The 21,853-nt window shown below is 41.5% G+C and overlaps 1 protein-coding gene across 1 annotated transcript in view; it reads right to left on the bottom strand.

Annotated features, from left to right (window-relative positions):
• Window positions 1-21,853, bottom strand: part of LOC115091938 — a 268,754-nt gene that overhangs the window by 162,254 nt on the left and 84,647 nt on the right. Inside the window, exon 6 of the mRNA XM_029602302.1 lies at window positions 19,558-19,649. Within this exon, the coding sequence (XP_029458162.1) occupies window positions 19,558-19,649 (92 nt within the window). The remainder of the gene's footprint in view (window positions 1-19,557; window positions 19,650-21,853) is intronic.

Below are 21,853 nucleotides of genomic sequence, written 5' to 3'. Positions count from 1 at the left end.
CCCCGGGAGGAGCCCGTAGGGGCCCGGCCGCTGGGACTTAGGCGGGTTGAAGATCAGGACTGAGAACTGGAACCAAACTAGAACAGTAGACAGGAACTGTAGCAAGACTCGGGTACTGGGACCAGGCAGGCAGGAACTGTAGCAGGACTCGGGTACTGGAACCAGGCAGGAACTATAGCAGGCAAGCAGGAACCAAGCAGGTACTGTAGCAGGCAAGCAGGGTCGGAGTGAGTACCAAGGCAACTCACTCCGGGGCACGAAGCAACAGGGAACCAGGAGGTAAACCCGTTGCGAGGCAAAGACAGAGTGTCTGCGTCCGGCTTATCAAGGCCGTGGCGTCTGATGTCAGGAAGTGGGCGGAGTCACCACTGGCGGGAAACGGCCTAGAAAAGTGCCCAAGTGGCGCGCGTGCGCGCCTAGAAGCAGGGCGTCCATGGAGGCTTCCCGGCGGCGCCTCCCTCGCGGGGACGCCGACGGCCAGGCCGCAAACCAGGCCTCCAGAAGCGGGAACAAGTCCAGGAGCACGGAGGTAAGGGTCTGGTCGCAGCGCTCATGGCCAGAACCGTAACACCTTCTCCATCGCAACTATATCTTTTTTGAGATGTGGCGACCAGAACTGTACACAGTATTCAAGGTGCGGTCTCACCATGGAGCGATACAGAGGCATTTTGACATTTTCCGTTTTATTCACCATTCCCTTCCTAATAATTCCCAACATTCTGTTTGCTTTTTTGACTGATGCAGCACACTGAACAGACAATTTCAATGTGTTATCCACTATGATGCTTAGATCTCTTTCTTGGGTTGTAGCACCTCATATGGAACCCAACATTGTGTAACTATAACATGGGTTATTTTTCCCTATATGCATCACCTTGCACTTATCCACATTAAATTTCATCTGCCATTTAAATGCCCAATTTTCCAGTCTCACAAGGTCTTCCTGCAATTTATCACAATCTGCTTGTGATTTAACTACTCTGAACAATTTTGTGTCATCTGCAAATTTGATTATCTCACTGTCGTATTTCTATCCAGATCATTTATAAATATATTGAAAAGTAAGGGTCCCAATACAGATCCCTGAGGCACTCCACTGCCCACTCCCTTCCACTCCCTTCCACTGTCTTTTAGCCAGTTTGCAATCCACGAAAGGACATCGCCCCCTATCCCATGACTTTTTACTTTTCCTAGAAGCCTCTCATGAGGAACTTTGTCAAACGCCTTCTGAAAATCCAAGTATACTACATCTACCGGTTCACCTTTATCCACATGTCTATTAACTCCTTCAAAAAAGTGAAGCAAATTTGTGAGGCAAGACTTGCCTTGGGTAAAGCCATGCTGACTTTGTTCCAATAAACCATGTCTTTCTATATGTTCTGTGATTTTGATGTTTAGAACACTTTCCACTATTTTTCCTAGCACTGAAATCAGGCTTACTGGTCTGTAGTTTCCCAGATCGCCCCTGGAGCCCTTTTTAAATATTGGGGTTACATTTGCTATCCTCCAGTCTTCAGGTACAATGGATGATTTTAATGATAGGTTACAAATTTTTACTAATAGGTCTGAAATTTCATTTTTTAGTTCCTTCAGAACTCTGGGGTATATACCATCCAGTCCAGGTGATTTACTACTTTTCAGTTTGTCAATCAGGTCTACCACATCTTCTAGGTTCACCGTGATTTGATTCAGTCCATCTGAATCATTACCCATGAAAATCTTCTCCAGTATGGGTACCTCCCCAACATCCTCTTCAGTAAACACCGAAGCAAAGAAATCATTTAATTTTTCCACGATGGCCTTATCTTCTCTAAGTGCCCCTTTAACCCCTCGATCATCTAACAGTCCAACTGACTCCCTCACAGTCTTTCTGCTTCGGATATATTTAAAAATGTTTTTACTGTGAGTATTTGCTTCTATGGCCAACTTCTTTTCAAATTCTCTCTTAGCCTGTCTTATCAATGTCTTACATTTAACTTGCCAACGTTTATGCTTTATCCTATTTTCTTCTATTGGATCCTTCTTCCAATTTTTGAATGAAGATCTTTTGGCTAAAATAGCTTCTTTCACCTCCCCTTTTAAACATGCTGGTAATCGTTTTGCCTTCTTGCCACCTTTTTTAATGTGTGGAATACATCTTGACTGTGTTTCTAGAATGGTATCTTTTAACAATGACCACGTCTCTTGGACATTTTTTACTCTTGTAGCTGTTCCTTTCAGTTTTTTTTCTAACAATTTTTCTCATATTATCAAAGTTTCCCTTTTGAAAGTTTAGCATGAGAGCCTTGGATTTGCACACTGTTCCTCTTCCAGTCATTAAATCAAATTTGATCATATTATGATCACTATTGCCAAGCGGCCCCACCACCATAATCTTCTACAAAGAGAATAGATGCCTTGGTCTCCACTTTTGCTATCACAAGTGGAGATCTGAATCCGGATGTGGACTGTAAGGAGCATTAATTATGTTTGCCGCATTAAATGACCATTGCATCTTTTGAATCCAGGAGTTATTAGACACCACGTATTCACAAGAATATGATTGACTGTACAAGTGACAAGATCTAATACTTTTGCGGATCAATTAGACACAAATACAATTGATAAACAAGCGCACAACTTGTTCCACCATCATGAGTCCATGAATGTATATATAAGCCCCTGAGGCAGCCGTTGTGAGAACGGCGAAACTCGGCCAGAGTCAGGCTGTATTATTCTTTTACGTCTCCACTTCAATAAAGGATTTGAAAAAGACCGAGGCATATATTCTCTTTGTATTTCCTAATGGCTTTCATAGATCACCTACCTTTGTGCTTCTTGGAACCATAATCTTCTATGCCACCAGCTGAGAAACATAGGGATTGATGAAAATGTACCAAAATGGTTCGGTTCGCCTCTTTCCTTGCTGACAGATCTTTCCAAGTAAAACTAGATAATCACTTCTCCAACACATTCCAGTGAACAACTGATGTTCCACAGGGTTCTGTACTATAGCAACCCTATTTAATATCTACATGCTGCCTTTGTGCAAATTATTTCCTGACCTTGGAATAAACTTATTTCTATATGTAGATTTATTTTATTTTATTTATTTATTTAAGGTTTTTATATACCGGCAATCATGAGGACATATCTTGCTGGTTTACATGAAACGGGGTGCATTATCTGATGATCTGCAATTCTATATCCCTCTAACATAGAAACATAGAAATGATGGCAGAAGAAGACCAAACGGCCCATCCAGTCTGCCCAGCAAGCTTTCACAGTTATTTTTCTCATACGTATCTTTTACTTTGACCGCTGAGGTCAGGGCTGTTCTAATTTCCTTCCACCCCTGCCATTGATGTAGAGAGCAGTACTGCATAAAAGTGAAGTATCAAGCCTAGTTGGTTAAAGGTAGTAACCGCCCAATAAGCAAGCTACTTCCAGGCTTGTTTACCCAGCCTGTACAATTTAGTCCTTGTTGGTAGTTGTCTGAATATAAATCCTCTTATCTACATTCCCCCCTGCTGTTGAAGCAGTGAGCTGCGCTATATATGTATTCAAAGTGAAGTATCAGGCTTAATTGGTTTGGAGTAGTAACCGCCACAACAAGCAAGCTACTCCCACGCTTATTTGTGAATGGAAATCCTTTGTCCCACATTTCCTCTTGTCATTGAAGCATAGAGCAATGTTGGAGTCGTATTAACTATGTGTATGTTTATTGAATAAGGGTGCTAATCACCAGGTAGTAGCCGTCATTCCCGCAAGCCACCCGCATGCCTCTTCTCTTCATTCACAACCTCAAGACTTTATGGATCCACAGTGTTTATCCCACACCCCTTTGAAATCCTTCACAGTTTTAATCTTCACCATTTCCTCCGGAGCTTTCCAGGCATCCACCATCCTCTCCGTGAAGTAATACTTCCTGACATTGGTTTTGAGTCTTCCTCCCTGGAGTTTTAAATCGTGACCCCTGGTTCTGCTGATTTTTTTGCAATGGAAAAGGTTTGTCGTTGACTTTGGATCATTAAAACCTTTCAAGTATCTGAAGGTCTGTATCATATCACCCCTGCTCCTACTTTCCTCCAGGATATACATATTTAGATTCTTCAATCTCTCCTCATAAGGCATTCGATGAAGACCATATACCTTTTTAGTCGCCCTTCTCTGAACTGCCTCCATCCTGTCTCTGTCCCTTCGGAGATATGGTCTCCAGAACTGAGCACAGTACTCCAGGTGAGGCCTCACCAAGGACCTGTACAAAGGGATAATCACTTCCCTTTTCTTACTCGATATTCCTCTCTCCATGCAGCCCAGCATTCTTTTGGCTTTAGCTATCACCTTGTCACATTGTTTTGCTGACTTCAGATCATTAGACACTATCACCCCAAGGTTTCTCTCCTGCTCCGTGCACATCAGCCCTTCTCCCCCCATTGAATACATTTCTTTCGATTTCCACTTGCCATATGCATGACTCTGCACTTCTTGGCATTGAATCTCAGCTGCCATATCTTCAACCAGTCTTCCAGCTTCCTTAAATCCCATCTCATTCTCTCTACTCCTTCTGACATGTCCACTCTGTTGAAGATCTTAGTATCATCCGCAAATAGACAAACCTTACATTCTATCCCATCCGCGATGTCGCTCACCAACCCTTGCGGCACTCCGCTCATCACTGCTCTCTCTTCCAAGTAAGTTCCATTTACCATCACACATTGTCTTCTGTCCTTCAACCAGTTTGCTATCCAGGTCACACCCTTGGCACTCACTCCCAGGCTTTTCATTTTATTCACAAGCCTCCTGTGCAGGACCGTATCAAAAGCTTTGCTAAAATCCAAGTAGATGACATCGAGCGCTCTTCCTCGATCCAATTCCTTAGTCACCCAATCAAAAAACTCTATCAGATTCGTCTGACAGGACTTTTCCTTGGTGAAACCATGCTGCCTCTGGTCCAGCAATTTTGCTGCTTGTAGATAGTTCACTATTCTTTCCTTAAGCAGTGACTCCAATACTTTTCCCACCACTGAGGTGAGGCTAATTGGCCTGTAGTTTCCAGCCTCCTCTCTGCTCCCACTCTTGTGAAGAGGGACCACCGCCACTCTTCTCCAATCACTCGGCACCACTCCCATTTCCAGTGATCTATTGAACAGGTCACTCAGCGGAGCCACCAGCACATCTCTGAGCTCTTTCAGTATCCTGGGATGAACCTCATCACGCCCCATGGCTTTGTCTACTTTCAGTTTTCCTAGCTCTTACCATACATTCTCTTCCGTAAATAGAGTTTCATCCATTCCACTCCCCTCCAGTTTCTTGTTAACTAGCATCGGTCCTTCTCTGGGTCTTCTTTAGTGAACACCGAACTGAAGTATTCATTTAATATTTCTGCCATTTCTTCATCTGTCTCCACCCATTGATCCTTTTCACCTTTCAATTTCACTATACCACTTTGGACTTTTCTCCTTTCACTGATATATCTGAAAAATGTTTTGTCACCTCGCTTTACCTCTTTGGCAATCCTTTCTTTCACTTGACTTTTTGCTTTCTTGATTACTTTCTTCGTCTCCCTCAGTTTTACCAGATATTCTTCCTTGTGATCCTCCCTTTGGGATCTTTTATATTTCTTAAACACTGTTCTTTTAACTTTTATTTTATCAGCCAACTCCTTTGTGAACCAGATAGGTTTCATTCTTTTCTTGCTTTTCTTTACTTTTCTAACATATATATTAGTTGCTTCAGTAATTGCTCCTTTTAGTTTGGCTCACTGTTGTTCCACATCTCTCATTTTCTCCCATCCTTCTAGTTCTTCCTCCAAGTACTTCCCCATTTCAACAAAGTCCATGTTTTTGAAACACAAAACACTGGTCTTCGTGCGACTTCTCCATATCGTATTAGTGATATGAAACCATACCGTTTGATGATCACTGGTGCTGAGGTGGGCACCCACCCGGACATTAGAGACATTACCTCCATTAGTGAGCACTAAATCGAGTATAGCACCCTCCCTCGTAGGCTCCATTATCATTTGTTTGAACAGAGCCACTTGCAGTGCATCCACTATCTCTCTACTACTGTTAGATTCCGCAGAAGGGATTCTCCAGTTTACATCCGGTAGATTAAAATCTCCAACAATCACCACTTCTCCCTTCTTATTCATCTTTTGAATGTCTTCAATCTGATTTCTGTCCAGTACTTCCATTTGATTTGGAGGCCTGTAAACCACGCCAATAAAAATGGATGTCCCATCATCTTTTTTTAGGGCGACCCATAAAGCTTCTTCTTCTTTGCCCCATCTTCCCTGCAGCTCAGATGATTGGATATTGTTTTTGACATAAAGAGCCACTCTTTCCCCTTTTCTGTCCTCTCTGTCCTTTCTTAATAAGTTATATCCCAGTATGGTAGTATCCCAATCATGTGAATCCGTGAACCACGTTTCCGTGACAACAACAATGTCCAAGTCCGCCTCCACCATTAGAGCTTGCAGATCTGGGATTTTATTGCCCAAACTACGAGCATTTGTGCACATAGCTTTCCGGCTGTTCTGGTACAGGTTAATGCTTTTCTTGGACTCTCTGTGTGACTTATTTAGCTGACTTTTATTATCTACTTTGCCTTTTTTTATTGCATCTGTATTTGTATTTGGGGGGTGACATTCTAATGTCCTACTGTCACTGACTCTTTGAATAGCATTTCTGCTGGCCGATGATCCTGGGAGGCTTTTAACTGTAGTGTTTCCCTCGCTGAGAGTTTCCAGATTAGTGCCTCTGATGACAGAGTCACCCAGCATAATGAGCTTTTTGTTTTGGTTATTAATTGTATTATGGAATTTCTGTATGCATTGGATTTCTTCTTTCTTTTCAAATAACACTTCAATCTCTTTCTCAAGAACTTCTTTGGTATTTAATACAGAGAAGGCGTTTTGTACTTGTGTCACCTGATCATTTGAGAAAATAGCATCACTTATTTCTGAATTAATGATCACCATAAAAGTAAAACTTGCACAACTAAAACTATCAATGAACCTGGAAAAAAACCCCAAACTAATTTGGTTGAGCCAAAACCCACCAAAATCTATTCCACCTGGTGTTGATCTTGGAAATTGCCAACTAATTCCAGCAACACAGGTAAGGGATCCTGGTTTCCAAGTTGACGAAAACTAACTATGAAGACCCACTTTAGCAAACTGATCAAATATGGTTTCTACAAACTATGAATTCTGAGACAACTGAAACCTCTACTAAACACAGTAGACTTCAGAACCATTTTACAATCTCTAATATTCTCAAACTTAGATTACTGCAATTCTCTATTTCTAGGACTTCTGGCTAGTCACCTTAAACCACTCCAACTACTGCAGCCAGACTACTAACCAGAAAAAGAAAATTCGACGACGTCACCCCAACCCTGGCCACTGTGCCGGGAGGCTGACTCTGCCCCAGGACTTACGCGCATCCCGGGGCTTTACGTGCATCGCCGGGCCTTTTTAAAATAGGCCGGTTATGCATGTAAATCTTCCTGATTTATGAGTATAACCCTTTTAAAATCTGGCCCTGTGTCTGTACTACAAAGGTGTGTTTTAAGAAATTGATCCTTTATGGTGTTTTCTCTTTTAGGCTCTTCTGGAACAGAGAGCACCTTTGAGGTAAGTATTCTTGTCTTTTCTTTCCCTCTGCATGTGTTAGTTTTTTCTTAGTCTTTTCTTTACTATTGAGTTTAATATTTTATTTATATCCCACTTTTCAACACTTCAAACTGGATTACATACAGGTAATCTAAGCTTGTATCTTATGTAACAGAGATTAAAGTGACTTTTCAAAGGTTACCTGAAGCAGTAGTGGGATTTGAACCCTCATTTTCCCCCTTTATAGCCTCTTGCTCTAACCACTAGACCACTCCCCCATAATGTTGTGCTAGCCTTGCCAGACCTAATGTGTGATTTCTTAGATGTGAATGTTCCACACTTATCTGTAGTTCTTTGCTTGCTGACACTCTGATGCAATGGCTCGGTGGCAGCAGACGTCTCCTGGGAGATTTCTGGATTCAGTGGACATCCTTGGGACTTCAAATTCAGATGCACTGGGCATTGATCCTCTTTGTCAGCATCCTTGCTTCTAGAGGTACCTACTACCTGACTTACCAAAATCAATAATAAAGCCTACCTCCCTGGCACTGAGAATCTTCTGCCAGCTAGTAGGGTGTCCAGTGGCTAATTGAACTGATTTTTTAGTTATACAAAATAAACAGATAATCAAAAATACTCTGCCTTAAATAGTACCTTAGTAGGTGAACAACACTCACTCCATCTCACAACCTTCCCTCTTCCTTCTAGTAAGAACAGGGGAAATAGAACCTCATTCCTTTTCAATTCTTACAATTAATTGTCCTGTCCCCTTATCCTGGCCCTGGGCACAGGAGTCATTTGAAATTAAACTCACATTTTTCCCCTCTCTTTCTTCTTTCATTTCTCTCAATAACACAATAATAGAGGTGTTACTAGTTCCTATGGCTGTCCCCCCTTTGGTGCAGGTCAGCTATGCCACTCAGTCTGATCTGATACTGCTTTCAAGCTCACAAAAATGAGCTCTGAACTTAAGCTAAAATAATTGGTGAGCTCAAATCTTTTAGGCTCAGATGGTTCTTCAGTCTCAAGCCTCTGAATGTCTACATTTACAGTATTAACTGCAAAGACCTTTCTCCAAATGTAGTCACCTAGTTTCACTAGGGGGATAAATTAAGCCACTCAAATTCTGGGGAGTTTAGGGGAGGAGGTTAGAATGAGGATATTTAGTCGTGAATGAAGAGGGGGTGGCTCGCGGGAATGAAGGCTACTACCTGGAGATAATACCCTTATTCAATATACATACACACGGTTAATGCGACTCCAACATTGCTCTAAGCTTCAACGGTAAGAGGAAATGTGGGAAAAAAAAAGGATTTGCATTCACAAAAAAGCAGAGTGTAGCTTGCTTGTTACGGCAGTTACTTCCCCCAAATCAAATAAGCCTGATACTTTACTTTCAATGCATATCTAGCATATCTCTCTGCTTCAATGGCAGGGGAGAAAGTCTGATACTTCACTTCCAACGCATAGCCAGCATAGCTCTCTGCTTCAATGGCAGGGGAGAAAGTCTGATACTTCACTTTCGACGCATATCCAGCATAGCTCTCTGCTTCAACGGCAGGGGAGAAAATCTGATACTTCACTTTCAACGCATATCCAGCATAGCTCTCTGCTTCAACGGCAGGGGAGAAAGTCTGATACTTCACTTCAACGCATATCCAGCATAGCTCTCTGCTTCAACGGCAGGGGAGAAAGTCTGTTACTTCACTTTCAATGCATAGCCAGCATAGCTCTCTGCTTCAACAGCAGGGGAGAAAGTCTGTTACTTCACTTTCAACGCATAGCCAGCATAGCTCTCTGCTTCAACGGCAGGGGAGAAAGTCTGATACTTCACTTTCAACGCATATCCAGCATAGCTGTCTGCTTCAATGGCAGGGGCAATGTAGAAAAGAGGATCTATATATATAGACAACAACCAACAAGGACTGAATTACATAGTCAAGTAAACAAAAGCATGAGTGTAGCTTGCTTATTGAGGCGGTTACTACCCCTAACTAAGCTACATATTCAATTAGATGCAGTTCCAACACTGCTCTCTACATTAATGGTGGGGTGGAAGGGAAATAGAACTAAAAGGTACTAAGAGCCAAGCTTAACAAGTAAGAGGGAAAAAAAAGTGCATAGCTTGCTGGGCAGACTGGATGGGCCGTTTGGTCTTCTTCTGCCATCATTTCTATGTTTCTATGTTTCATTGCATTGGCTCTCTGTACAGTCGAGAATAATATACAAAGTTCTAACAATAATATTCAACAACATGAATCCAAATAATGATTTGATGGGAATAACATTTAAAACACATATTCCCACATGAGTGCTTAGATCTCAGAACAAAGGCCTGCTAGAAATCCCGACCATAAAGAATTCTCTGCAAATAGAAAGAAGAAACCCAATGCATGCAGAGAAACAGAGTGATATCAATTGCAGGCCCAATGCTATGGAACCCAATGCCAGAGGATCTTTGAATAATAACCAACATTAAGAAATTTAAGAAATAATTGAAAATTTGGCTATTCGATAATGCCTACTCTCTGACTGGTGTAACCAATTCCTCCTCACTCTGATAACCAACTATGGTCTGCACAATACCCCATACTCTCATCCCCCCTATATTGATTTCAAATGCATCTTATATGTTTGTCTTTGAAGTACACCCTTAGATTTGGAATATTTACCTTGAAAGTCTACCTGTATGTATGCCTGCCTTTGTAACTCATTCTTTGTGAGTATTAAACCTGTACACCGTTATGATCTAGTGAGTCTCACGTGGAATGACGGCATTTAAAACACTCAAATACATAAATACTTTGAGCTATATACCATGAATACATGACAAAACCTTAAATCGAATTCTGAATTCCACAGGTACCAATTAAAATTAAAAAGCACCAGCAAAATATGATCATGCCTGCTTACCCCTGGCAACACCCTATCTGCAGAATTTTGAAGCAGTTGCAGGAGTTTAATCATATTCTCCAGTAACCCTAAAAAACAATGAGGTGCAATAATCTGTACTTGAGCAGATTAATATTTGCAAGACTATATGGAAATCATTACTCTCTAAAAACAGTTTCAAATGGCACAACATTCGCAATTTATAATAATCCCCTTTTATAAGTTTTCCAAATGTGATCCTTCATTGACAGCCTCTAGTCTAGCAACACTCCCAGGTCTCGAGCAATGCTCAACATTGATAAATCAGTCCCTTCAAAATAAAAAAAACTGGTAAATTCTCTATTAAGGGGGTCCTCGCTAAAACCAAAATCTCTGTTTTATTCACATTTAGTTCCAGGTGGTTATCAAATAACCATATCTCTATTGTTTTCAAATAAGTGGTTAATTCTATTAAGGTAGATGCCAATGATCCTCTAATAGGAAAGCAAAACTGAATGTCATTTACAAAAATTTTAAATTCCATTCCCAGTTCATCTAACAGGTGTACATAGGGGACTAAGATTATATATATATATATATATATATATATATATATATATATATATATATATTTATTTATTTATTTATTTATTTATTTAACAGTTTTTTATACCGACCTTCATAGTAAATAACCATATCGGATTGGTTTACATTTAACAAGGGTATAACTAGAGTAACAATTCAAGTGAACGAAAGATAACAATAGGTAGGAATAGGTCAAAGTTACAATCAACAGGGAAAGAGAACTTGGAAGCTTGCAACAAGCTGGAAGGAAGATAAGGCAGGAAATAAATATAAAGTGTTACCAAAGAGCGTACGGGTTAAAAGCTTAAAAGGTGCTTTAACCTGGAAGTTTCAGAGTCCATTGTTCATGAGTATAAATGCCAGACCGGGTTAGAGTGAGGACAACTAGTGATTGTCTGGTGGATCGGCGAAGGCTTGGTGAAAGAGCCAGGTTTTAAGTCTTTTTCTGAAAGTTAAAAGGCATGGCTCCAATCTGAGATTTGATGGGATGCTATTCCAGGTAGATGGGCCTGCTATCGAAAAAACTCTGTCTTTGGTCGTAGAGAGGCGTGCGGCTTTAGTGGGGGGATATTTCAGAGTGCCTTTGTGAATATCTCTAGTTGGTCTGTTAGAGGAGTGGAGTTTGAATGGGATTTCCAGGTAGAGTTGAAGTTGATGATGGATGGTTTTGTGGATTAAGGTGATTGATTTGTATAGAATTCTGAAATTCACTGGTAGCCAATGTAGGTTCTTGAGGATGGGTGAGATGTGTTTGTCGCGGCTTGTACTGGTCAACAATCTCGCTGCCACATTTTGTATCATCTGCAGTGGTTTGGTCGTGGATTTGGGGAGGCCTAGGAAAAGGGCACTGCAGTAGTCTATTTTGGCGAATAGAAGCGCTTGGAGGACTGTCCTGAAGTCATGAAGAATAAGAGTGGTTTCAGTCGTTTTAGAACCTGTAGTCTGTAGAAGCAGTCTTTGGAGGTTGTATTGACCATTTTATTTAGGTTTAATCGATTGTCTAGAATTGCCCCAAGATCTCTAACCTGCTTACAGGTAATGAGAGAATTGTGTGGTGATGGTGGGGAGATATTGTTTTCGTTTGAGGAGATGTGGAGAAGTTCTGTCTTTGAGGCGTTGAGTACCAAGTTTAAGCTGTTGAGTAGATTAGTGATGGATAAAAGGCAGTTATTCCAATGGTTGAGCGCTTTTGAGATTGATTCTGTTATGGGGATTAGAATCTGCACGTCATCTGCGTACAGATAATGAATTAGGTTGAGGTCTGTTAACAGTTGGCAGAGGGGGAGGAGGTATATGTTAAAGAGGGTTGGAGATAAGGAGGATCCTTGTGGTACACCAAGAGTTGATTTTGTTAGGGGTGACTCTTTATTGTTAATTTTGACTTTAAAAGTCCTATTGCTGAGGAAGGACTTAAACCAGTTGTGGGCAGATCCGGAGATGCCGATATCTGCTAGGCGATCCAGCAGGATGGTATGGTTGACGGTGTCAAATGCCGCCGAGATGTCTAACAGGACTAATAAAAAGGAGTGTCCTTTGTCTAACCCCATGATTATATGGTCTGTAAGTGAAATGAGGAGGGTTTCCGTGTTGCGTGGTTTGCGGAAACCATATTGCGATGGGTATAGGATCTTGTGGTCTTCTAGGTATTCAGAAAGCTGGGAGTTTACCAGTTTCTCTGTTAGTTTGGCAACGAATGGGAGGTTAGAAATGGGTCTGAAATTAGCTAGTACATTAGGGTCTAAATTGTGTTTCTTGAGGAGGGGCTTGAGTGAGGCGGTTTTTAGACTGTCTGGGTAGCTTCCTTGAGTTAGAAGGCTGTTTATGATACTGGTCAGAGGTCCTGAGATCGCGTTTGGGATGAGGAGCAGGAGTCTTGATGTATGTATGTATGTATGTATGTATATATATATATATATATATATATATATATATATATATATATATATATATATTAAATAAAACAGTGGACAGAGGAGCCCTGTGGGATGCTTGTTTCTATGGCAAACTATTCTGAAGCCTTATTCTCAAACACTACTTTCTTTCAGAAAGGGAAGAGGGAAACCATTTTCTCACCACTCTGGTAATTTTAGCCAACCAATATAGTAACAAAGAATGGTCGACAGTGTCAAATGCTGCTGAAATATCAAGCAGCATTAATAAATAAATCTGTCCACTGCTGAACCCTCTTACAAATGTATCCTATAAGGACAATAGCAACATTTCTGTGCTTCTGTGCTATGATCCTTTCTGAATCCATGTTGATTAATGTTAAGCAATGAATTGTCTTCTAAATACTCATCCAGTTGCTTGTAAACAACTTTCTCAATTACTTTGGCCAAAAAGGTGAAAGATGTTTCCTGACACTGGTTCTAGGTCATCCCCCCCAGAGTTTCATTTTGTGACCCCAGTTCCACTATTTCCTTTCCAATGGAAAAGGTCGAAGTTTGTGCATTATTAAAACCTGTCAGGTATCTAAAGGTCTGTATCATATCTCCCCTGCACCTCCTCTCTTCCAGAGTATACATATTTAGATCCTTCAACCTTTCCTCATAAGTCTTCTGATACAGACCCCACACCATTCTTGTCACCCTTCTCTGGACTGCCTCCATCCTGTCTCTATCCTTTTTGAGATACAGGCTCCAGAACTGAAAACAGTAGTCCAGGTGAGGCCTCACCAAGGACCTTCATTTTCCTGCTGGTTATTCCTCTCTCTATGCAGCCCAGCATTCTTCTGGCTTTAGCTATTGCCTTGTCACATTGCTTCTCATCTTCATATCGCCAGATACTATTGCCCCAAGGTCTCTCTCTCTCTTGCCCATCAGTGTTTCACATCAGTGTTTCATTCCCCAACGTATACAGCTCTTTTGGATTACCACACCCCAGATGCATGACTCTGTACTTCTTGGCATTGAATCCCAGCTACCAAATATTTGACCACTCTTCATGCTTTTTTAAATCACTTTTCATTCTCTCCTTCAAGCATGTCCACTCTGTTGCAAATCTTAGTATCATCTGCAAATAGACAAACTTTACCTTCTATCCCTTCAGCAATATCACTCAAAAAGATATTGAATAGAATCGTTCCCAAAACTGATCCCTCTGGTAGGGAAGTGCAGAGGGACGCCATACGTTGCATTCGGCATACATATTCATCGGGTGGCAGATACGTTGTATACGTCCGTATGGCGTCCCAATACGGTTATATGTCTAATCCTATTCGTTACCCGGCTAAAATTAAATTTACTACAACCCCCCACCCTCCTGACCACCCCAAGACTTACCAAAACTCCCTGGTGGTCCAGCGGGGGTCCGGGAGCACTCTCACACCCTCTGTACCAGTTCAAAATGGCTCCGATAGCCCTACCATGTCACAGGGGCTACCGGTGCCATTGGTCAGCCCCTATCACATGGCCATCGGCGCCATCTTGTGATCCTGTCATGTGACAGGGCCTGACCAATGGCATCGGTAGCCCCTGTGACATAGTAGGGGCAAGGCTATCGGCGCCATTTTGGTTCCTGGCACCCGACGGCACGAGTGCAGGAGATCGCTCCCGAACTCCCGCTGGACCCCCAGGGACTTTTGGCCAGCTTGGGGGGCCTCCTGACCCCCACAAGACTTGCCAAAAGTCCAGCGGGGGTCTGGGAGCGACCTCCTGCACTCGGGCCGTATTGCCAGTATTCAAAATGGCGCTGGCGCTAGCCTTTGCCCTCACTATGTCACAGGGGCTGACGGTCGGTGACATAGTGAGGGCAAAGGCTAGTGGCTGCCAGTATTCAAAATGGTGCCGGCGCTAGGCTTTGCCCTCACTATGTCACAGGGGCCGACCCTCGGCCCCTGTGACATAGTGAGGGCAAAGGTAGCGCCGGCGCCATTTTGAATACTGGCAATACAGCCCGAGTGCAGGAGGTCACTCCCGGACCCCCGCTGAACTTTTGGCAAGTCTTGTGGGGGTCAGGAGGCCCCCCAAGCTGGCCAAAAGTCCCTGGGGGTCCAGCGGGAGTTCGAGAGCAATCTCCTGCACTCGTGCCGTCGGGTGCCAGGAACCAAAATGGCGCCGATAGCCTTGCCCTTACTATGTCACAGGGGCTACTGACGCCATTGGTCAGCCCCGTCACATGGCAGGAGCACAAGATGGCACCGATGGCCATGTGACAGGGGCTGACCAATGGCACCGGTAGCCCCTGTGACATAGCAGGTCAAAGGCTAATGGCACCATTTTGAACTGGTACCGAGGGTATGAGAGTGCAGGGGATGGTTCCCAGACCCCCCGCTGGACCACCAGGGAGTTTTGGTAAGTCTTGGAGGGGATCAGGAGGGTGGGGGGTTGTTTAAATTGGCGGCTGAATAATTCGGCGAAAATTCATTGTATCAGAGGGGAATCGTGATACGTTTCGCTTCCCCACGAATACAACGAATATTGGCACATCCGTTGCGGATTGCCAATACGTAGGGACCGAATGCACACCCCTACCCTCTGGCACTCTGCTTAACACAGTTTTTTCTGCAGAGTAGGCTCTATTTACCGTTACATACTTTCTCTTATCAGTCAACTAGTTTAGTTTGTAATCCATGCCACCACCTTGGCACTCATTCCTAAGCTTTTTATTTTATTCACAAGCCTCACATGTGGGACTGTATCAAAATATTTCCTGAAATCTAAGTAGATCACATCAAGCACTCTAGTCACCCAATCAAAAACAAAATCAGTAAAATCGGTCTGACAGGAACTTTCCCTGGTGAATGCATGCTGCCTCGGATCCAGCAAGCGATCTGATTTTAGATAGTTCACTATCCTTTTCTTCAGCAGAGTCTATTAATTTTCCTACCACTTTCAAGGCCCTTAGGCTTTTAGGATGACTTTTCACACATTCCAAGAAGAACAACATACAGCTAAACAGTCAGGCGTTCAAAAACAAAATCTTTTACTGGAATAACTGATGCAGGTGCATAAAGTAGAGTTCACAATGAAAAATAGTGAAATTCATACAGCAAAAACAAAAAAGCAGTACATAGATCAAAACCTACACTCCAAAATCTTCAATCACTGCAAATTTTCATCAACCTGGCAAGCTGTGAAAAGGAAACTGTAGAACTAGGGTGTCACAGTTTGAAGCTACAACGAGGTAGACTCTGAAACATCAGAAAATATTTCTTGACAGAGAGGATCTATGAAATATCCTCCCAGAGGAGGGAGTGAGGACAAAGACAGTAGCAGAATTGAAAAAACATGTGGGATAAACAAAGGAGGATCCGTTATTGGCAAGAAGATGGGAAAAAAATTACTGGGTCTATATGCATGGAGCTACATTTCAACCCAAAACCACATTGAAATTATTCTATTGTAGGGGTGTGCATTCATTTTGAGCGCATATGTAAAACGCAACTTATATTTTTAAAAGAGAAAAAAAAGGTTTGAGCAGAAACGCATCGCGAGTTCCAACGTATTCAACATAGCTATTTTGAATACGTTGAACCTAAATAAACACTTAAACCCCCCACCCTCCTGACCCCCCCAAGACTTACCAAAACTCCCTGGTGGTCCAGCGGGGAGTCAGGAAGCCATCCCTGTATTCCTTTGCGAGGAGGCCCCCCCCCAAGCTGGCCAAAAGTTCCGGTTGGGTCCAACGGGGGTCCTGGAGCGACCTCCTGCCACATGACCTACCTGTCACGTGGTAGGAGTACAAGATGGCGCCGGTGACCATGTGACAGGGGCTGACCAATGGCACGGCAGCCCCTGTGACACAGGCTATCGGCGCCATGAGGAAATCGCAGGGATGGCTTCCTAACTCCTCGCTGGACCACCAGGGAGTTTTGGTAAGTCTTGGGGGGGGGATTAGGGAGGGTGAGAAGTTTAATTTTTTATTTAGGGAACCGGTGAACTTATGGACAGACCCTCAACTTATGGAATTCTCCATATGTCCATATTGAACGAAATCGACCCTCAACTTCAACTTATCAACTTATCAACGAAAACTTTTTGTCTGCACATCCCTATTCTATTGTGCTTCCAGGAGAGGCATGGAGTAACCTATACAGATCACATATAAACCAGTCTATATTATGCAGACAATTCTTCTATATAAGTAAATAACATGTAACTGCAATAGTAGTTTTTAGTTTTTAAGTATTAATCATGTGCAGAGAGAGAGCACACCTATTTCAAATATATCTTAATGGACCATCATACCATCCTTTGCGAATCATGGGGCCATTGTTCATTGGATACTCAGTTATTCCGCACTAGGGTCACCTTTAATTATCGGTCCTTGTTTTTACAACTATGTGATATTTTTAGTAATTTTTATAATTTTTAAAATAAAAATGAGAAACTTCCCCATACAAGTGCAGCCCGACGAGATATCCCATTTCACATTTGCTGCTTCAGGGGCTACTAATAAATCATTTTCAGGTTCGGATTCTGTATCTCCAAGTGACATAATTACTCTGACATTTAACATGACAGTTCAACTCCATGGCGTCTGTGAGCGGATTGAGTTGAACACTGGGACTGTCATGTTAAATGTCAGAGTAATTATGTCACTTGGAGATACAGAATCCTAACCTGAAAATGATTCGTTAGTAGCCCCTGAAGCAGCAAATGCGAAACGGGATATCGTGTCAGGTGCACTTGTATGGAGAAGTATCTTGTTTTTATTTAAAAAATTACTAAACATATCACATAGTTGTAAAAACAAGGACCGATGATTAAAGGTGACCCTAGTGTGGAATAACTGGGTATCCAATGAACAATGGCCCATGATTCGCAAAGAGTGGTATGATGGTCCATTAATATTCCCTCACCCTCCTCCCCTCCCCCTACTTCTCGTAATACCCTCTCTAAATACCTTTCCTCTTCCCATCCTTAGGTCTATATGATTCTTATAGAATCTGTCCCCCATAGTTGAAATCTTATCTCTTATTTCGTAGTACTACAAGACCAAGTTAACTACATTTTTTAATTTATCAATGTTTTGCTCATTCATTGTCAATTATCTTCCTATGTATCTCTAAATGCGTTCAAATGTTATTCTTTTACGTTCTATGTAACGGTCGTGCCTTGCTTCTGGCCTTCCTCCTGTTTCTTGAAAACCGGTACAATGTGCATATAGCTATCGGTATATAAAAATGTTAAAATAAATAAATAAATAAAGTTTCCTTAATCACAATCACCATCTCAAAGATATTGTCAAACTTCCTTATTTTCTTTTACACTATCACTAATGTGAGTTTCAAAATCTGCTTTGTAAAATAAATACTTTCCTTCCATGGTCAATGATTTCTCACTGTTAAACTGATAACATATGAGTATACCGCAACATAAACATTTTGTTTGTTTTAGTAATGTAATCTAATTATGTATGTTTTTGATAACCCGCCCTGAAATTATTGGAGAGACAGGTAAGAAATATTTTAAATAAATGCATTATATAGTACGGAGAGTCTGCAAATTTAAATATTTTGACCCAGAGAATTCCACATATACTGCCACAGAGCCTACCCTGAAGCTGCCACAGAGAATTGGTGGCTTTGCTGGTAGCTGCAACATGAATCCAAATATTTGCAAATAATAAGAGACAGATGTTTCATGTATGTCACCCCAGGATACTATAGAAACTTGCAGCTCAATTTTTACTTTAAGATCTTGATTTAAACCAGAAGCATTGAGGTTTAAGTAAACATCATCTAGAAACTAAATCTGCCAAGACAAGCTGCCAATGATACTCTGCCACTGTGTATAATGATATAAATGCGGATTCTGTATAGGTATGTGTTGATCCACTTATAAGCTTACACAAGTTAATGTAAGATATATAGATTCAATATTTCACTTTACCAAAGCGATTTATTTCAGCTAGTAAATATGATGCCTGTGAAATGAAAATAGGCTATTCTGAACTGTTATAAGTCCACCTCATAATTGAATTATTACTCATCGGGGACACAGTCATTTATTACCTGTATAGTTTTCAGAGCTTTGAATCAAAGTAATTACATTCACAGTGTCATTTAGGAAAATAATGGCATGAAGCTCTGTGAAAAGCAGGCAATCATTGAAAGGCAGTCTGTTGATATAATAGCACCAGTTCTGTGCTTCTCTTGCCTCATTCATTCTTACTTTATTATAACACTAAATAGCTCATTCTACTCTGCTTCACTGGAGTGACAAATAAGAGTATTAGAAGCTGTATAGATGGGGAGTGAGAAAAAGGAGGAGGGAGAGAAAAAAGAATGGTCAAACTGCATAACATGTATTGAAAAAAAATGTATACAGTCTGTTTCTGAGTTGGTGAATTACAGAAAGCAACATTTCATCGCAAAATACATTTTGAAAAATCAAGGCTTTGATTCCTAGTAGCATGATTTAGTGCAGTTTGCCCATAAATTTTTGCTTTCCATGGATCATTTGCACCATATTAAGAAATACAGAAACAAAGACAAGTCAAACTGAGGGGAGGGGGCTGGGCAGGGTGCTTCCCAGTGTCATCACTTTCTAACTTACCATTCATACCAACCAACACTAGCCAATTTCTCCTGTACGTGGATTGGGTATCCTGCATATGAAGCAACTGTGGCCTGTAAAGACAGCATTGCCTGCAAAACAAACATACATTCATATATATATATATATACACACAAAATTAAGATAACTTGTCCACTGGGTAAACTAGTGATTGGTGAGCTTCCTGCAACCTGATATAAGTGCAGGTAAGACTTCCACCTACTCATGGTTCAGAAAGAATTTAGACTGCTGGGCCAATGTATACTGTTGTTAGGGTCCAGTCAAATACAACACAGGAACTGCGCTTAAAAATAAGGCTTAAAGAGAAAACAGAAAACATATAAGCCCTGGCTTACAGACTAAGAGCAAAGATAACTAAGGAACTCCAAGAATATGCTTTTCCTTACCTGGGAAGCATGAGGAGAGGCCCTGTTCAGCTTAGATACAGTCCAAAATGCAGTCTTCTTTGTAGACCCAGCCCTCAAGCTTGAAAATGTGTTAAAACCTTTGACCAGCTGGGAGGAAAGGGTGGGGCTGATTGAATGGGTGCCTGAAGTTAACAGTACCATTACTTCCCCATTCTCCATGGTTTAGGCAGCTCACTCCCTAGAGTTCCAGCCTATCATCTCAAGGATTGATAGTTCAAACCCTGAGAACTGCAAGTTTACTAAGACTGGTCATAGAAAGATATGACACACATTGCAAAGGAGCAAGTGCTTCTTTGGAGGGTTTTCGATGCTTGAATCAAAGATCTACCAAAAATGAGACTATTAGGGCTAATTTTCAAAGGAGTTAGGCTCCTAAATTGTCAGTTTTGACATTTTTCCCTAAATCTCTTTATTGAGGAATACAAGATAACATATCACACAATTCAGTTTTGTTACCAATATAAATGTACTCCTACAGATTTTTCCCATTTGTACCCCCCACTTCTATCCCCGCCTTCTCTCAAAACCCCAGAACCCTTGGAGTGTCCTTATAATGTCCACATCTCCACCAGAATTTGAATACTGCAAAGAGATCCCCCCCTCCAAAAAAAAAAAAAACATAAACAACTCCTTGTGCCTAGAGCACCTCTTATTGACCTCGAGTAGCCTCACTCATTGATGGAAAGGTAGCACCGACTCTATCAGGTAACATCCGATAGAACAAGATCCTAGTTCTTTTTTGGGAGAACTTGAGATATAAGGAACCATATTCCATCTGAAACAGCTCTGTTATTAATGATGTCCACATTGTAGCCGTAGGAGATTTCGGCTTTATCCAATGAAGCAGAATGCATTTCTTTACTATTAGACATGTTTTTAACAAGAACATTATGTTATCTGAGTTTACACTATCCTCCCCTGAATCATTCCCCAATATACAGAAAGAACTAGACCATTTTACTTCAACACCAAACATATTACTTATCAATGTTCTCACATCTATTTAAGCAAGCATTTAAAGACCTATATGAACCATAACCTTTCAAATTTATTAACATAAGAACATGCCATACTGGGTCAGTCCAAGGGTCCATCAAGCCTAACATCCTGTTTCCAACAGTGGCCAATCCAGGCCATAAGAACCTGGCAAGTACTCAAAAACTAAGTATCAATTACTATCTATTACTTTGCCCGATTCTGCCTTCTCATCCTTTTTCTCAGCCAGGCTTTAACCCCCAGACTGGTCTCTGTTATGTTTTTATTATATACTAGCTGTACCCGGCCACGCATTGCTGTAGCTCAGTCTGGTTAAATGGAAAAGAAAGAAAAGAGAAAGCGCACGTTTCTAATATGTTTAATTTCACAATGCTTGTGGGTATACAATATTTTTTGTTGTTCCATTGTCTGTGCAGATATAGAGATTGACTGGTTTGCCGACTCTAGAACACACAACATATAATTGTCCATGTGAGAAGTAATCCATGTCTAGATGTAAACCGCATAATTGTAGAAATGAAAAAGAATGAAAAAAGAAAAAAAATAAACTATACTCAGTAAATGAACGGTATGGTAAACGACACAGCTCAATTACAATGCAATGTCACACGAAATAATTAAATCAAAATGAAAATAAATTGAAATTTATGAAAATTCAATTTAACAATGCAATCGGAAACATTGAAATGGAATCGTAAAATATTTAGTATAAGCCGTTAAGCCCGTTAAAACGGGCGAGATTTTTGTCCCCTCTCCTCCTACATCTTTGCTCTGCTCTGCTCCTCCCCCCCCCCCCCCCAGCACCATGAAGGGCCAGAGGCAGCGGCAGTGGTAGGAGCTGCAGCGGTGGCCGAGGGGGATCTCACGAGGCG

This window comes from Rhinatrema bivittatum, chromosome 5 (genome assembly GCF_901001135.1).
Source record: "Rhinatrema bivittatum chromosome 5, aRhiBiv1.1, whole genome shotgun sequence".
NCBI lineage: Eukaryota > Metazoa > Chordata > Amphibia > Gymnophiona > Rhinatrematidae > Rhinatrema > Rhinatrema bivittatum.
This window is presented reverse-complemented; position numbering and strand designations above follow the sequence as displayed.